This window comes from Aythya ferina (genome assembly GCF_964211825.1).
Source record: "Aythya ferina genome assembly, chromosome: 2".
Taxonomy (NCBI): Eukaryota; Metazoa; Chordata; class Aves; order Anseriformes; family Anatidae; genus Aythya; species Aythya ferina.
This window is the reverse complement of record NC_140297.1, coordinates 113538187-113556304: the sequence shown is the minus strand read 5'-3', so window position 1 is coordinate 113556304 and position 18118 is coordinate 113538187. Positions and strand designations below refer to the sequence as shown.

The 18118-nt window shown below is 35.9% G+C and overlaps 1 protein-coding gene across 6 annotated transcripts in view; it reads left to right on the top strand.

The window, feature by feature from the left end:
* SNTG1 (syntrophin gamma 1) overlaps positions 1-18118 on the top strand; it is a 351164-nt gene that overhangs the window by 212566 nt on the left and 120480 nt on the right. For all 6 annotated transcript variants that reach the window (XM_084511328.1, XM_084511327.1, XM_084511323.1 and 3 more), the window contains 2 exons: positions 15771-15873; positions 17950-18032. In XM_084511328.1, coding sequence (XP_084367454.1) covers positions 15771-15873; positions 17950-18032 — 186 coding nt within the window. The remainder of the gene's footprint in view (positions 1-15770; positions 15874-17949; positions 18033-18118) is intronic.

Sequence of the window (18118 nt, the reverse complement as noted above, 5' to 3'; positions counted from 1 at the left end):
GTAGCCTGGAAACTAATTAATCTGTAGACCTTACCTCCACTTAATGTTGTTTGCCTAACATTAGGCAAAATAGATAGGCAAATTAGGCATGTTAGATTAGGCAAACAATAGATAGGCAATTAGCAGTATAATGCTGTTCTTGCAACATGAGGACTTTTTTGGTGGTTTTAAGGCTAGCCACTATATCACTAACAATGAAGAAATGTGTGAGAGTGAGAGGACCTTCTGTGAGCTACTTTCTCCAAGCTACCACTTAGTAGCTTGGAGTAGTAGTAGTAGTAGCTTGGAGTATGTGTCAACTCAGTTGCATACTATCTAGAAGCCGATCTAGTGTGGACGTAGTGCATCTTTTCTAACAAAATGGCCTGAAATGAGATATCCACATGCATTGCATTGTACCTTTGGCTTCCTCCTTTTCCCTATATTTAGCAGGGTTCTAACTGTACCTGTGAGTGATATGAGTTATATGAAGGTGATGGTGTAGAAACAGTTGCTTAATTGCAATTATATGAAACTGAAAAAGCTCTTACTCTGATTTTTTCTTTTAAAAGTGTTATCATCCAATTTTTTTTTAATTAAATCCGTTATTAATTGTTTCAGTAACATATTTTTTTTTTGTAATGTTTTTAAAAGAAGAATGAGCATATTGTATTTGTAAGGCAGGACATGAAACCAAATGATCTGAAATCTCACTCTGTCTTGACTCTGATGAATATATCTGTTGGTAAATTAAGTTTTTATGTTATCTTTACTTCCTTAACTGCGAAAGAGAGACCTATACTATTATCACGTTTAGTTCACTGAACATATTATACTTCAGAATCTGTTAGAGAAAAGTATCTTTAGAAAATGTTTTCTATTAATATTGTGCTGTTTGGTGATAGTGATAACAGCAGCCTGTACATACACGTTAACACCTTCTCATATTATGTGGCAGAGATCCTGTACTGTAAAACGCATAGCACAGCCATTTAATTTTTTCCTTTGTAGATTGAATGAGGGCTTTAAATATTGAAGCTGTGTGGTCAGCACTTCGGAGGGGGGAAAATAAATAAATAAATAAATAAATAAAATTTCATTCTTCAATTTGAACGTTTTGGATATCCAATAGTTTTCTTCATAAGAAGAGGCTGAGTTATTACTTCTTCCATATAGCTGTTTTTTTCTACATGTGACTCATGGATTACAAGAAAAATGATAACACCACTTTAACTACTCTGATATAATTAATGAAAACTTTTATGATACTGTATTTATAATGTCCTTATTGTTTGTGAAATTTGGAGCTAATAATCTGGCAAGTATTTCAGCATTGATTTGAAATGAGTGCACATCAGGTAGCATAGAACCTAGCAGGTGGAAGTAGTTTGCTGTCTTTTTTTAGGTTGGTTGGTTTTGGAGTTTGTTGTTTGTTTGTTTGTTTTTCTGTGTGGCAGAAATTCCTTGTATTAAAATACATCCTGGAATTTCGTTCTTTCATGCGTTTAGCTACGCTTTCAGTGTTCAAATAGATATTTTTCATGTCATACTCAGAAAAGACCCGAACTTATTTAAGAACTTTGATGTTAGACTTTTTAAAAACAGCAATTTGTGCTGCATGTCTAACATATCTTTTTCTCAACATAGTTCTCCCTATATTGGTCATTTTATCAAGACTTCACCTTTTAAAACTTTTCATCAGTTCTAGTAAGTTTTAATAGATGGGGTAGAACATGTCACCATGACTAGTATTGAGTCTATATGAGTAGTATTGTTATTTTCTTTTTACATAGCTATGGTTCTCAAAGTGAAAATCTATTGGGGTTTAGTGTGATAGACTGAAAGAATTGACAGTTATGGTGTGACATCCTTCAGGTGGTTGCCATTGCTTCCTTCTTTGGCATGCAGTTCTATTAAGGCTGAAAGCCTGTGGTGCAAAGAAAATAGACAACTGAGCAGAGGTTTTAATGTGTGTGCCATTAGACTTGATTTGTTTTTGACCTTGTTTACATCGATACTTGTTTACATTGATGCTTTACTTAACATGGCCTTGAACACCTCAAGGGATGGGGCATCCACAGCTTCTCTGGGCAGCCAGTGCTTCACCACCCTCTGAGTGAAGAATTTTCTCCTAACCTCTAATCTCCCCTCTTTTAGTTTAAAACCATTACTTTCTGTTCTATCATTACCTGCCTCAGTAAAAAATTGTTCCATCTTTTTTATAAGCCCTCTTTAAATACTGAAATGTCATTATGAGGTCTCCCTGGAGCTTTCTCCAGGTAGAACATACCCAGCTCTCTTATGCGTTTTTCATAGGAGGGGTGCTCCAGCCCTCTGATCGTTTTCAGGGCCGTCCTCTGGAGCCACTCAGAGATCCACATTCTTCTTGTGCTGGAGGCCCGCAGACCTGGATGCAGCACTCCAAGTGGGGCTTCAAGAGTGCAGAGCAGAGTGGCATAGTCACCTCCCCCAGCCTGCTGGCCACTTCTCTGTTGATGCAGCCCAGGATGCAGTTGGCCTTCTGGGCTGAAAGCACATGCTACCAGCTCACATCAAGCCTTTCATCTACCAGAACACCCAAGACCTTCTCTTCAGGGCTGCTCTCAATGAGTTCTCCCAGTCTGTACTCATGTCTGAGATTGCATAGCTGTACAATAATTGAAAAATAAGAAAATGCTAGTAAAGCATGAGAGGCCTAATTGTTTTAAATCTGTTTTTGAGTGGCTGTTATTTCATAAGACACAGTCCACTAGTTGTTTCTAGTTGTTTTGATTTTATTTTTTTTTTAACTTGAAATAATTACTTCATAATAACATAGATTATACAAGAATAGCACAGAGAGGATCAAGTGCCACCAAATGGCAAATGAAACAAAAATACACAAAGCGCTCTGTGAGTCCAGAACAATTTAGTGTAGGAAAAAAGAAACCTTCTATATACATAAATATCTTCGCAGGTCTCTATTACTTTTTTTTTTTTTTTTTTTTTTTCATTTATCCATATGATCTAGAAAATATTGTCTGAAAGGCAACAGAATTTTCTTTAAACAAGAAACAGCCATGTGGTGGGAAATGTTCACCTGTAAAAGTCACATTCTTTATTTCTTATGGCTTGTCATGGACCCAAACATTAAATAGGACAAAACAGAGCATATGCACTATTTTAGCTAGTCAGAAGGATTCACAAATAAAAGGCATGTTCAAAAAAGTATAAATATGCATATGCAGGCATAGAGAGTTATGACATTTTCCTAGCTGTTACAATATCTGCTTTAACTAACCAGAATTGTCATTTTTCTGGGTATAGAAAAATCAGATGGGTGCAAGGAAGAAAACTGTGGTGCAGATGTTGTGACAGAAGGAAGAAATTCTTCATTAAAATTGAAAAAGGTTACCCTTTCTTCAGATTGTAGTGCAGAGACAGGCAGATATTATTGCCTCACCGTGCTGTTTGTACTTTTCTGAACAAGATGGGAAGTAGTCAGTGCTCAGGCTGAAATGGCATTACCAGGATAATGACGTATCTTTAAATTACGTTTATGTAGGTAGAATGTAGGTAGCTCTGTTCTACTTCACATGGCCTTGTCAAGCCAGTCCCAATTCAGAATACATCAAAGGTTCTAATTATACTCCCCCATTAAAAGGAAAGTACTTTGCATTAAAACAACGACCGTGTTTTAGCATGTTGATGTGCAGTAGTAAGTACTGAGGGTATCTCTGAATTCCCTGAAATACTGAAATACCTTCTTATAATAATCTGAATATAACATATTTACATACTAAATAATTAGACATATTTAACAAAATCTTCATCATACCTCAGTAATCTTAAGGGTTTTTTGGCATCTTTTACCCAGTCAGGTTTACATAAAGATATAATATAAAACACATTAAAAATCCCCTGTGCACTTCAGGTATTATTTTTTTTCAATGTATTATTTTTGACTTAGTGATTGCAGAGAAAAGTGTTAGTGATTGCAGAGAAAAGTGTTAGTGAGAGATAACTTTGGCCTTAATGAAAGCTAATAGATGAAACATTGCATTTTAACATCTGTCACCCTGAAAGATTACAAGGTTTTACAAGCTATTTAAAGCATTGTTCTATCAATCAATAAATGAAGTTTTAGGGTAAGATAAATCAAATGCACAACAATGACCACAGAAACAAATCTTAGACACAAAGTAGTATTTTTTTTTTCTAATTAAAATCTTGGGAACTTTGGAATTTGGCAGTACAAAGACATTTAAAATTTTACTTTAACGTCTACAACTACAGCTTTTAATATCCAAGAAGTTATCGAGACCTATTTTTTTATATCTCAGTAGGAAAGTGTTATATAATTGCAAGAGTGTGCTTGTTGGAATTATCTTTTTATATAGTTGTTCCTTAGATAACTTTGAGTTGTGTAGCATCAGCATTGTTTTGCTTATTTTCTGAATTTTTATAGCCACTGACAGCACACAGAAAATTGTAAACCAAAATTATTAAGGTTTGGAAGACCTACAGTTTCTAAACTTGGGGCCTCTGGTTTGTGCATTCATCTGTGATATTCTGATTTATCACCCAGCAGCAATGTAACAATTTTTATAAAGCATTTTGTTTTTCTTTTGTTGTCAGGTTTTTTTTGTTTCTTTTTTTTTTTTTTCCTTCGGAGAACATGTCCATGTTATTTAACAGTCTATACATTCTGTTTTTTATAGGAGTATTAAGTCTGAGATGGTAATTAAATGCTGGCAAGATAAGATTTTTGTGGGGTTATTGCCTAATTAGGAAAATAAAATAAGGGTTGAAATGAGATATCCAGTCTGATCATTTGGGGTAAATATCTCAGATTTATGCTTAACCTCATAAGTTATGAAGACCTCATTCTATAAATTGATAGAACTTTAATTCAGCAGCACATTTTCATAATTATGCTGAAATAAAAATTGGCTCTTTTGTCTACCTATTATATGTTAGTCTTTTTTCTTTCCAAAATGTCTGTAGATATCCTCCAGTTAGTTCTCCAGTGTGAGTACCCTAACCTCATTTTTTCCAAGGCTTAAAATATAAATTCTGAAAATGATCCTGAAATGTTTAGGCAATATCGCTTGTGGATGTTCCATATCACAGGATAGCTGTGTTGAATCCCAATTCAGCAAAACATTTATGCCTTTGCCTAAAACTATCAGTTTAAGTGTTTTGCTAAATTTGGGAATTCTTTGTTCCTTTTTTTTTTTTTTTTTTACATATATTTACAAAGAACAAAGTCAGTTTCTCATCTTCAGCTAGATGCAGTAAAGTTCTTTTGTACTGAATAGCATTAAATGCTATGAAAGACTTTTATTATATGTTTTCTCAGATGAAAACTTAGTTCTTTTGCCATTGAGCACATTCCCTGAAGTAATAAAATATCTTATTATGAGATTAAATCTTGAGCTGCTGAGAAGTTTACCAGACTTAACTGCATATATTGATCTAAAACATTACTTCAAATACAAATTTGTCCAAGAATTACGCTTTATGTCATTGTGAAGTCAATAACATTTAGTGTTGAACAAATAGCAGTAGGCTTGCACATTAATATTATTCAAATTCAGAATTAAAATTTGATTTCAAACTCTTTAAGACCATTTTGTATTAATTTTTCATGAGCACTTATGTGCTGGTGCTTGATTAGTGTGACTGTTCATGAAAAGTAAATGTTAAGGTCATATTTGCCAACAGCAAATTTTATATTGAATATGTAAATGTGAAATTTGCCACTAGCTGTTTGTTCGACCCCAGTCTTGCAATGTGATTAGTGTAAGCACACCCTTATTCTGGAACTGATCCCGCCCTGCCCCTGAACTGAGGCTCTGCTTTGTCAGATAAAATGTTCAAGCAATGTTTTCAATGATCTTAGACATATCTCTGTTCAGAAAATATTTAAAATTTAAGAATGTATTTCAAATTGCAGGGCCAACTGGGAGACTTGAAGCATTAGGAAAAGAAGCAGTAGCCATGTTATGCAGTTTAGTAATGTGCATGAGTTTTGAATATTGTTGATGATCTTTTCACAAACAACATACAGAAAGAACATGCTTGTTTAGTAAATGTTGCAAAGCTGTGTAGAAATCTGTAGATGTTGTTGTAACAGTATTGTAGATGCTTCTCCCATTTCTCTAGGAATCTTGTTTTGCTTACTATGAGGATCACATATTTCTTCCAAAGCATCTACGATTGATTTTTTATTTGGACTGTAGCAATGAGATTGATTCCAAACAAAATCTGACTCCTATTGTAAATTTCTGAATTATCACACCAATGAAAGATTTACATAAATAAATTCTATTATAATGAAAGCATGTAATATCTGTAGAAGCTGAAATATACATATTACTGGAACTAATTCAAACCAGAATTAGTCATATTGACCTAAAATATTTAACAGATGGTGGGGTTGTGTAGTTTAGCTACATGGTGATGGCTATATGAGCCTCATACAGTTGTAATATACAACTGGTAAAATGTTTTATTTTGCTCAAAAGAATTAAAGCTCCTACTTCATATCCTTTTTAAAATATAGAATAAATGGAAGTTAGTGTCTGTTTAGAAGTTTAGAAACTGTTTTATGTTTTCAGTACTATTAAGGGGTTTGCTTCATTCTTCTCATCCAGTTGTTTAGAAACTCATTAAATATATAATTACAATAATATGTGTTTATGAATTAGCAGAGAAGAATAGTAGATGCCCAGAAGTTGAGTACATAATAACTTTCCACATAAAAATAAAAGTTATGAGAGTTTAAAGAGTTATTAAAACTATAGAACCACACTGATTGTTCAGTGTAGCTGAGTAATCCTAGAGAAGGAGAACCATACTGGGGTAGGCAATGTGAAAACAAGGATAGGCACTTGTGTGATTCAGCTCTGTCGTATACACACTACACATAGCTGTATTGAAAAAGCTCAGAACAGAAAGGAACAGAAAGAGAACAGGAACAGAAAGAGTTTAGGTGAGAGTCTTCCAGTTCTTTGAAATTTTTGTTTGTTTGTTTGCATAGGTATTTTCTTGTCATGAGTAACTGCATCATTTAAGCACTGAGGTAAGGTCTGTACATGAAACATGTCCAATTTCAGTTGATTCAATGCTTACATTTTAATCAGAACATTAAAATGCATTTTATTCATGTTCTTTGTATTCTAATATGTGTTATAGAGTACAAGAAACATTAAAATGTAATGTTTCTTTCAATCAAAATACTTTTCTTTGCACTATACAAGTACTATTCTTTGTACTCTACAGTATCCTTTTATAAAACAAATACTGATATTTTATTTTCCACTCATTTTCTTGTTAGAATGAATGATCATTCAATAACTAAGAAATGCATATTTGTGTACTTTTTTCTTCTATGGACACAGTTCAAGACCAGTAGTAGTCCATGGAATATAGATTTGGGAATGTTAACAAAACCCATTGTATGGAAGAGAGTTTACATGAGAATCGACAGGCTGATGTTCAACTGGGTGATTCAGAGAAGTACTGGTCACACAGAATCACAGAATGGCTGAGGTTAGAAGGAACCTCTGAAGATCATCTAGTCCAACCTCCCTGCCAAGCAGGATCACCTAGAGCACATTGCACAGGATGGTATCCAGGCGGGTTTTGAATATCTCCAGAGAAAGAGACTTCACAACCTCTCTGGGCAACCTGTTCCAGCACCCTGTCACCCTCACAGTAAAGAAATGCCCTCTCATATTCAGCTGGAACCTCCAGTGTTTCAGTCTGTGCCTGTTGCCTCTCATCCTGTCGCTGGGCCCAACTTAAAAGAAACCGACTCCATCCTCTTGACACTCTCCCCTCAGGTATTTATATACGTTGGTGAGGTCTCTCCTCAGTCTTCTCTTCTCCAGGCAAAAGAGGACCAGTTCCCTCAGCCTGATCTCATATGACAGGTCCTCTAATAATCATAGCCGTCCTCTGAACTCACTCCAGTAGTTCTGTGTCCCTCTTGTACAGAACTCTGTGTGCCTCTTCAGCCCAGAATTGGACACAATACTCCAGGTGTGACCTCACCAGGGCTGAGTGGAGGGGCAGGATCACCTCCCTTGACCTACTGGCAACACTCTTCCAAATGTAACCTGTGATACCATTGGCTTTCTTGGCCACAAGGGCACGTTGCTGGCTCGTGGCCAGACTGCTGTCCACCAGGACTCCCAGGTCCCTCTCTGCAGGTCAGCCCCCAGCCTGTACTGGTGCTTTGGGTTATTCCTTTTTAGGTGCAGGACCCTTCACTTGCCCTTGTGAAGGTTCCAAGAGGAACCTTCATGAGGTTCCTCTTGGCCCAACCCTCCAGCCTATCGAGGTCCCTCTGAATGGCAGCACAGCCCTCTGGGGTATCAGCCCCTCCTCCGAGCTTTGTGTTGTCAGCAAACATGCTGAGGGTGCACTCTGTTCCATGGTCTGACCCCTGGGGGACACCACCAGTTAGTTACAGGCCTCCAACAAGACTGCAACACTAAGCACAACTCTCTGAGCTCTGTCATCCAGCATCCAGGTCTGTCATCCTTTGTGAACAGGGCACCTGCTCCATTTTCCCCAGTCTTCCTTTTTCTACTTACATATTTGATGAAGATCTTCTTGTTGTCCTTGACATCCCTTGCCAGATCTAACTCCAAATGAGCCTAGGCCTTCCTTGTCGCATCCCTGCATATCCTGACAGTGTCTCTATATTCCTTCCAAGTGGTCTGTCCCTTTTTCCACATGTTGTAAACTTCCTTTTTCTTTTTTGTCTGAGCTTCACCAGGAGCTCCCTGCTCATCCATGCAGGTGTTCTGCCCCCTTTGCTTGCCTTCTTACTCATAAGGATCTTGAGTTTGGAGGAAGTGATGCTTGATATTGACTAGCTGTCTTGGACCGCCCTTTCTTCTAGGGCCCTAACCCATGGATTCTTCCAAGTAGATTCCTGAAGAGGCCAACGTTTGTTCTACTAAAGTCCATAAGTCTAGGTTACTGACAGGTCACTGCAAACAATGTAGTAGAGTTAGAATTTATTAAGGGAAATAGTATCTTTAGTTTTTCAGAGTATGATATGGAATGTTGAGGGGCCTGTAACTGCCATTCCCAGTTTGCAAACATTTACAATTTTAGCAAGTTCTAATTCCTCACTTTCTGTAGTTTCTGCATTGAACTAATGGCCTGCTAATGATTTTATATAATACGAACTGTGATGACCATTATGTGCGGTCTTTAGTAGAACAGAATTCCAAACTAAAGTATATGACCTAAGAATGCTAATTAAGCACTTTAAACACTAAATTAAACACTAAGTTATATCTTTTTCTGGATTTTGTTTATTAACAATGCTAAGTTTAATGAAAGAAGAACAGGAAAATGCTGTCAGAGCATTTTTTTTCTGTCAGACTTTTACTTTTTTGTAAAACATGATTTATTTTTTCTTCCTTAGGTGTTATTGGTTATCTTTTGATGAGGCATTCCTTAGTTTTGAAAGGATAAACATCTAAGTAATAATTGCAGTCTGCTGCTATTCTGAATTGCAGTCTATTGCTATTACAAAACACTTTAGTTCTGATTATGAACAAAACTTTGTAGATAGCTCTTACTGTCAACTAATGCAAATGACCTACTTTGCATGTAGGCTTTAAACATGATTATCTGTTTTTAAAGGAAAGTCACTTAGTTTTCTACTAATGCTTTATACATGAGTCTTGAGGTTGCATATTATGGATCTTTTATGTCCAAAGCCCATGAGCTAGTGAAAACAGGTAGGGCAAAGAGCAATGAATAAAGCCAGAAGACAGTTATAATAAGACTAGTATGATATTGTCCAACTGAGAAACCACGTGATGGTCTAGCTCAAATGAGTGCTGTCACTTGGAATCAAGAATAATTTTACTTCTAAGTGGTAAGTCTGTTGAGACTTGTCAAAAAGCATTAAACCCTGAATCTCTCTGTATATGGCTCTGAAATGATCTTTTATATAGTTTCTTTGTAGTTGGAGCATTCACTGTGTAACTGCTACCTTGGTTCAATTCTTGTGTAATCCTGAGAAACTCTAAATCTCTATTTGCCACTTTTCAGAATAATTAATTAGTAGTAAGCTTAGGTAGGGTATCACTGCCGTAACCACTAACATTACTACATCCTCCTGCCTTTTTTTAAAAGAGTGTTGGAAGCAAGTTAGTTGCAAAAAAGGTCACTGCTTTCTGAAGAGAAGGGCATATCTTCCTTCATCCTCAGTACATGTACCATTCTGCTGTGCACTTCTTTTTGCTTTGTTTGAGGAGCCTCCTCATTCTAGTTTGGAAATCATTTGGTTTTGTATCTAAATATGTAGTACAAGTTCTACAGCTGGGCAGCAAATTACAAAATCAACAACTCTGGTAATGTCAAGCTATGACCTGAAGTGTACTTTCAGTTGCACAGCCTGAGTTGGAACTGCTGTCATAAAAATGTGTTCTAGTTTGCTCTGTACATCAATAACAGAAATTTTCTAAAGAAAAGCTTTGATAGGTTTAACTATCATATTAATTAATTAACATTCTTCATGGGCAAATATTCTAGTTGTTATCAGATCATAGGAATTTAAAACTCCCCATACCGTGATGTGTTTTTAATTTGAATATTTTAAATCAACTACATTGTCTTTTACTGAAAGAAGCCAGTTTTTTTTTTGAATAAACACAATTCAAAACAGCTGCGTGCATAAGTTGAGCATTCTGGTCTCAGACTTTTGTGTCATTGTACCAGGATATATATTGTAGTATGTGCTGACAGACTTGATGATTAGTGGATTGTGCAAACTACACACAGTATCTTTTTTTTTTTTTTTTTGTTCTTCTTCCCCAGGTGTTTATAATTCAAGGTATTCATTAAAGAACTGAATTCTTCTTTGAAGCATACTGATGAGTGGAATCTGCTTCAGCTCAGGAGACCACAAATCCTAGATAATATACATCTTCTGTTTAAGTCCTTACCACTTCATTTGCGGATAAATTTCATTTGTAATTTAAGAGTGAATTTACAGCCTCATTCAGGAAAAAATACTTACTGAAGTCAGAGGGATTTCACGCATCAGTGCTTTCATGAATATATTGAGAGACTTCAGCATATGCTCAAATGTTTTCTTGAAGTGAGACTGTTATAAAATTAAAAGGCAATATCATTGCAGGCATTATTGAAAATTCAAACCAGTGTTATTATTATGGAAAGATTTATTCAGCAGTGTCACACACCACCATAAAATTCACCTCTTCAAATGGCTGTCTTGCAGTCATTACAGTAATTTTGTAGAAATACAGACACTGTCACTCCAGAAATACCAGTTTTTCTAATTTCACTATTTTGCACAGCTGCTGCTTTTGAAAAGCACAACTGTTATTTTTACCTGTCTTACTTCACTCATGAAAATACCAACCTTAGATAGGGCTATGTGTGGCAAAGGTAAATTTATTACTTACCACACCAGTAGTAAGCTTATTATTTGCACAGTGAAATTGATAAACAGTATTTAATATTTATGTTTATATAGTACTTTTCACATCACAACATTCTATATTACATATGTAGATACATATGTATGTATATATGTCATATATTATGCATTTCTGCAGTGGCAGAAATTAAAAATTTAGCTATGATATTCATGAGGAAATGTAAGGACTTTACAGCATCGCAGCTTCTTCCTGTTACAGGAATAACTTCACTACACAGTGAGTATTACACCAACAAATCAATGGCTAGTATTGCTCACCAAATTAAATGAAATAAAACTACATCAAGTAGTAACAGCAATGCTAAATAGATTTTTGGGGAGAGGAAGGTTAGATGTAATCTTGTTAGACTTTCAATATGTTAGGTGTATAACCTAGTTAAAATTTTGGGAGGAAAATATTCCATGGATTTACTACTATGAATTTACCTCAAGTATCATATATATATATATATATACATATATTTATGTATATACATATATGTGTGTGTGTGTGTGTGTGTGTGTATATATAAACCTTAGGAAATTACAGTCTTTTTTTTTTTTTTAATAAAGTCTATTCAAAATTACTTTAATAAAAAGTGTTTCTTTTTCTCTTCTTAGAAGTTGGTCAAATTACATCTTTGTAGTAAGTCTTCAGTCTTTTTCTTTTTTTTTTTTTTTAATGCAAGCAACGTGTCATGGTGCAGGAGAAAAAGACAAGGCTAGTTATTCTGATCAACATAGCTTTAAGGTTTCCTCTTCCATCAGAAAATACGCTGTAACTGAAGAGGTTTTTGAATAATTTTATCGAGGTTTTTGATAATCTTAAATTTGAAAACAGTCTTGAAATACTTCTTGAATTATCACTGCCAGAAATTACAAATACATACATTGTCAATGATAGTGCTCGACTGATAAGGTATTGACAATGTATATACAATAAATGTGAGGGGGCTTTGTTCTAAGAAGGGAGAAGGATGGATCAGTAGATATCTTATCCATTTCTTTATCCGAAAATTATGTCACGATTAATAACTGTCATATTCAGTATATTCATGAAATTACTTCAGTGGTAGCTTTGTTATCGGAATATGTTACCAATGCAGATCCACATGGATATACTTGTGCAAATAAATGTATTTTTCATTCATGTACATCTCCCAAGCATGGACAAGCACTAGATTTACATTCATCCAGTTCTTGTTTTACAAAAATAGTTCTACAAAGCATTTAGCTAATTCAATGGCAGGCAATGATGGAGACAGAAGAAGAAAGAACTGATATGCCAGTATCTCTGACTTCTGTTAGAATTCCACTCATCTTTCTAAAACTGTAGACATACATACTGTATTGCATCTTTCAGACAAACTGACTCCCGTTTTCAACATTATCTTTTTTTGTTATCCCCAGAGACATAACTCTCCATAACAACTAGTTAAATTTATTTTGGCTTTTAGCTTTTTTATAAAAGTTACCAATTTTCTATTTCTGAACATGAGCTGTTCTAGTATACAACTGAAAAGTTTCCTCAGTAAGAATAGATTTCCTATCATATCTCATTCTCTTTTGGAATGGAGGAGCATGGCAAAGTACATGTTGAATGAGAACACCAAGTAAATTGATCCTGTAAGACATACTCGATTTAAAACAGTTCAGCAATTGTTAATTTCTTATGTAAAATAAAGACAAAACCATAAAATAACAGTAAGATTTTCAACTGAAAGCTACAAAATAACAATTAATTTCATTAAAAAACTAATTTTCTTCAACTAGCCTTATTTCCTAAAATGGCTTTGATAATGACTAGAAAGTAAGTGAAATGGGATTGATAGCTGATAGCCCACTTCTCCTATGTTGTAATAATTAATTAGGTTTTGTTTTGTTTTGTTTTGTTTTTCATTGGAATAGGCTGCCCAGGGAAGTGGTTGATTCACCATCCCTGGAGGTCTTTAAAAGATGTTTAGATTTAAAGCTTTGTGATATGGTTTAGTGGAGGATTTGTTAGCGTTAGGTCAGAGCTTGGACTAGGTGATCTTGGAGGTCTTTTCCAACCTAGATGATTCCGTGATTCAATCTTTTATGTCTCTTTAGTCTTTATTTTACGTGTCAAATCCAGTCACTTTCTGGATCATATGCTTTATACACTCCAAAATATGCTTAAATTAAGTAAGTATTGCTGATTTCAACTAGACTGTATACCAGCTTAAATTCTTCATCCTATGGGAAAAGGAAATTTGAGAGAGAAAGTGTGAGAGGTTAAAGAAAATGGTCACATTAGACTACTTAGGGCAACTTCTAGCATTCATAGAGCAATATATTATCAAATGAAATCATGTAGACTTGTGGCTCATTTTACTCTTGGAAGAAGAAAGCCTCAGGGTCAGAGTTTAGTGTCTCATCTTCTTTCATAGATGGTATCCACTTATTTGTAGGTATCTTAAAAGGTGACTATAAATTAGAGTTGGTAATGCTGTAATTTCTTCCCTTCTTCCCTGTTTCTGAGTAAAAAAAAATTTAAAAAGGCAGATGGTAGCTGTATTTTTCCCACACTTTGTCTATCCACATCTGTCATTTCAATACAGAATACATGCCTGTGTCTGCTTTGTCTATGACTGTTCTGAACTGTGTAACGGCTTCATTAGAGAGAAGGATGTGTTTCCTGTGAGGCCTGAGGATGCACTATGGTCTCTTTGATGGAATTCAGGATTTCAGAGTCTTGATCTATACTACTCCACAGACATTGTCATCTTTCTATGAAATAAGTGCGACTTATGAGTGCTGAGGTATAAAACACACCAGAAATAGGAAGTGCACATCAAAGTCGTTCATGTTACAGCTAAAGTTCTGGGGTGAGATTTGAGTCAGCATGACAGTATCTGTATATGTGTGTCTGGTTATTAGTACACATACATACTATCTTGCAAAGTATGCCTTGACAATCACTGTGCTATATTAATCAATAAATAGCCTAAAATTTCAGAGTAGATTTCAGATACTAAATCAAGTATTTTGTCATCATATCATTACTCCTCTGTGCCATCCAATCTAGAATAGGAAGTATTGTGTTTAAATGGGAAGTTGATGTTTTTTTTTCTTGATGAATTGCTTTAAATTAACTAAATGTAATGCAGTGATTCCACATGGAAGAATACCTGTATATAGTATTATACATACGTGTAATTAAATGTGTAGGATAGGTTGTTGATAGGCATAACTTGTGAGTTATTCAGATATCATGAAATCATAGCAGAAGAGGGGGCAATATGTCACATTAAAAGGTTTTGTCTAATATATCACTTTGTAGCAGCTCCCCACCACTGCTCCCAACAAGCTGGCTCTTTGCGCAGGAAGTTCAGTCATCAAGACAGAGGAATGCTGCAATCTTAAGTTTTTTTAAGTTTTAAAAGTTCTAAATCAACCCCAATTAGCAGGCTACAGAGGCAGAACAACAGGAATTATTCATTCTCTGATACACAGAGCCGTGTATGTTTCTTGGCTTTCATAATATAACATTATTGTAATGTTATTTCTCCACTGTTAAGTATAGCATTTTGCTTAGGTGCTCATGTGCCTCCTTTGTACCAGTCTGGTGAGGTGCATGGAGTTCCCTTCTGTGCTGTGTGGCATGGGCTGGCATCAGCCACACCATAAAAAAAAAGCTAGACATGAACAAGAGCCGTAGAAGTAATTGTGAAAGAGTTACAAGAAGGCTGAGAGCATTCACAGCTGGATCGGTGATTTACTTGTCTTCCTACTTCCAAAATCTAGGCTACTACCATGGTAAAACACAACCTTGTGCTTTTCGAAGACTTAAGGCTTTAAATAAGTATTTTTCCACTGCATTTCTAAGGAAGATTAGATCTCTCATCCATGCCGGAGCAGTTTGATTAAATTTAACTCTGGCTATTGGAAAGATTTATTCATAGGATTATGGCACAGCTGTGGAAACTACAGCTATTATTTTGGTTGGAGATTTATGAGACAAGCCCAGCAAAACAAACAAATTTTATACATGCAGGGTAGCGTGGATGATGCCAGGTCTGGAAGAGGGAGGTGCAGAGCTGAGCAGTGTCAGAGAACAAGCTATAGTACAGCCAGTGCTATTTAAGGAGGCTAATTGTGCCACCACCATTACCTGCTTGTGTGACTAGGAGCACGGCAAACAAAAATACACAAAACTTTAAACCTTACTTTCTTCTTAAAGTTGTTATTGCAATATGTTGGAAAGCAGTTATGTTCTGATATGTGAAAGCTGTGTGTCATTGTTTACATTTGCAACTATATTTTGGTCGTACATTTATTTCAGTGTGTCCTGTCTGTATTTCTCTTCCAGGTTCAGGTCCTTCGCAATGCTGGGGAGGAAGTGACCCTAACTGTGTCCTTTCTAAAGAGAGCACCTGCTTTTCTCAAACTGCCACTGAATGAAGATTGTACATGTAAGCCTTTATCACTTGGCAAAACAAACACACAAAAAACACCTAAATTCAGTGTTGCATCTTCTGAACCTAGTGTGCATTGAGGGAGATTGACAGCAGCATTTTCAGGCAGCACTGTGGCCTGAATATGAGGCCACATTGCAAGTCTTTGCCAAGTCTTGTAGCAGTAGTCACCTCAAACAAAAGAGTAAAATCTTTCCTTGAAAAACAGATCAGAAAGCATTTGGCCTTTGGTGTGAATCAGCAAAGATGCATGTGAGTCAGTGGAATTACATTAATTAACTGTAGCTCACATTCTGACGCAGAGTATTTAAAAGCAGTTTTCCAGGCAGCGTCAGATAACATTTTAGTCCAAAAGAGTTTTGTCGTCGAAATGTGAAAATGAAATTGTGTGGGTATATTTGAAGAGCTTAACTTTCCTATTTAAAATTCAGCAGCTTTCACGTAGGTGTCTCTCTACCTAAAAATAAATTAATTTCAGATGATTAGTATTTTGTTTAAGTCCAACTGAGTTTTAGTAAGTTAGCCCCATCAGAGGCATATCGAGACAGCTGTCTTCCTTTAACTGTATTAAAATGTGAGTGTGGGTGCATAATTATACAGTTGCAGCATACCTGAGCATCTATATGGATATTCATGTATGTCAGCCTGTGGCTTTTGCCATCCCTGCTTTCCTTCCACTTCTTCCTCCTAAAAGGGTAAAATAAATTGTTCACTTTTAAAGCAAAAAAGCCAAAATCTGATTTCATTACATGTAGCCTTTGATTTTATGTTAGTAGGAATTAAATAAACTAAATTATTATATAATCTTGTATACAGTCATTTGCAGAAGTACTGTCTTTATCTTTTTTTTTTCCAGGTATTAAATTTTAGTGAGACAATAAAGAAATAACAATACCGTAAATAAAAACAAATCTCAGTAACTCATTGTCCTTTTTATGAAAGGATGTGGTACCATACAGTGCAGTGAGTAACACCCACAAACACACACTCAGAATCATAGAATCATAGAATGGCTTGAGTTGGAAGGGATTTCAAAGATCATCTAGTACTCAGTAACCCCCAGTACTCAAAGTGAGGCCTCACAAGGGTTGAGTAGAGGGGGACAATCACATCCCTTGATCTGCTGGTCACTCCTCTGTTGATGCAGCCCAGGATGCAATTGGCCTTCTGGGCTGCAAACACACACTGCTGTCTCATTTTATGACATTTTCATCCTCCTGAACCCCAAGTCCTTCTCTGCTGGGCAACTGTCAATGAGTTCTTCACCCAGTCTGTGCTCATGTCTGGGATTGCCCCTGCCCAGGTGCAGCACCCTGCATTTAGACTTGTTGAACATAGGTTCATGTAGGCCCACTTCTCAAGCCTGCCTTTGGATGGAATCCCTTCCTTCGATTTTATCAACTGCACCACTCAGCTTGATGTCATCTGCAAATTTGCTGAGGGTGCACTCCATCCCATTGTCTATGTTGTTGATAAAGATATTAAACAGCACTGGTCCCAGGACAGACCCCTGAGGCACACCACTTGTCACCGGCCTCCACTTGGACATAGAACCATTGACCACTTGTGACCTTCAAGCTAATTCCTTATCCACTGAATGGTCCACTTGAATATATCCTATCATGTTACTTATGAGACGTAGCTCTGTAACCTCTTAAACTGTTACAAGAAATGTTTGAACCATGAACTTCATAGAGAATAACAAAAGCATTATCTGCCTAGTTCATTCAAGTGAAAACCAAGTAAGGAAAGTACACACTTATCTTTTATTATCAAATTTCCAAAAACATTAGTACTTTTATTTTTCTTACTAAGCAATTTTTTATTTTTTTTATTTTTTTATTTTTTTTTATCGAGAAAAGCACCAGTGGTTATCTTGAGCCTCCAATCAGCTTTAAAAGACACTCCATTCAAACCAAAAGAGAGATATTAGCTGAATGGAGAAAAAGAAGTGAGTGTTAGATATGAGAAAACCAATGAGGGAAGGAATACAGACATACAGACGCACACACATTTGCATTATACCACTATAGATTAATGAAATTTTGGGGGGTGTATTTACATTTGTATTAGGTGCCCCCAGTGACCAGAGCAGTGGCACATCCTCTCCCCTGTGTGACAGTGGTTTGCATCTCAACTACCATCCCAACAACACGGTAAGAGCTTATATTTCTTTAATAGAATTGCATTAAAAATGTTACCATAGCTAAGTGGAAATAATTGATAAAAGACAGCAACATGG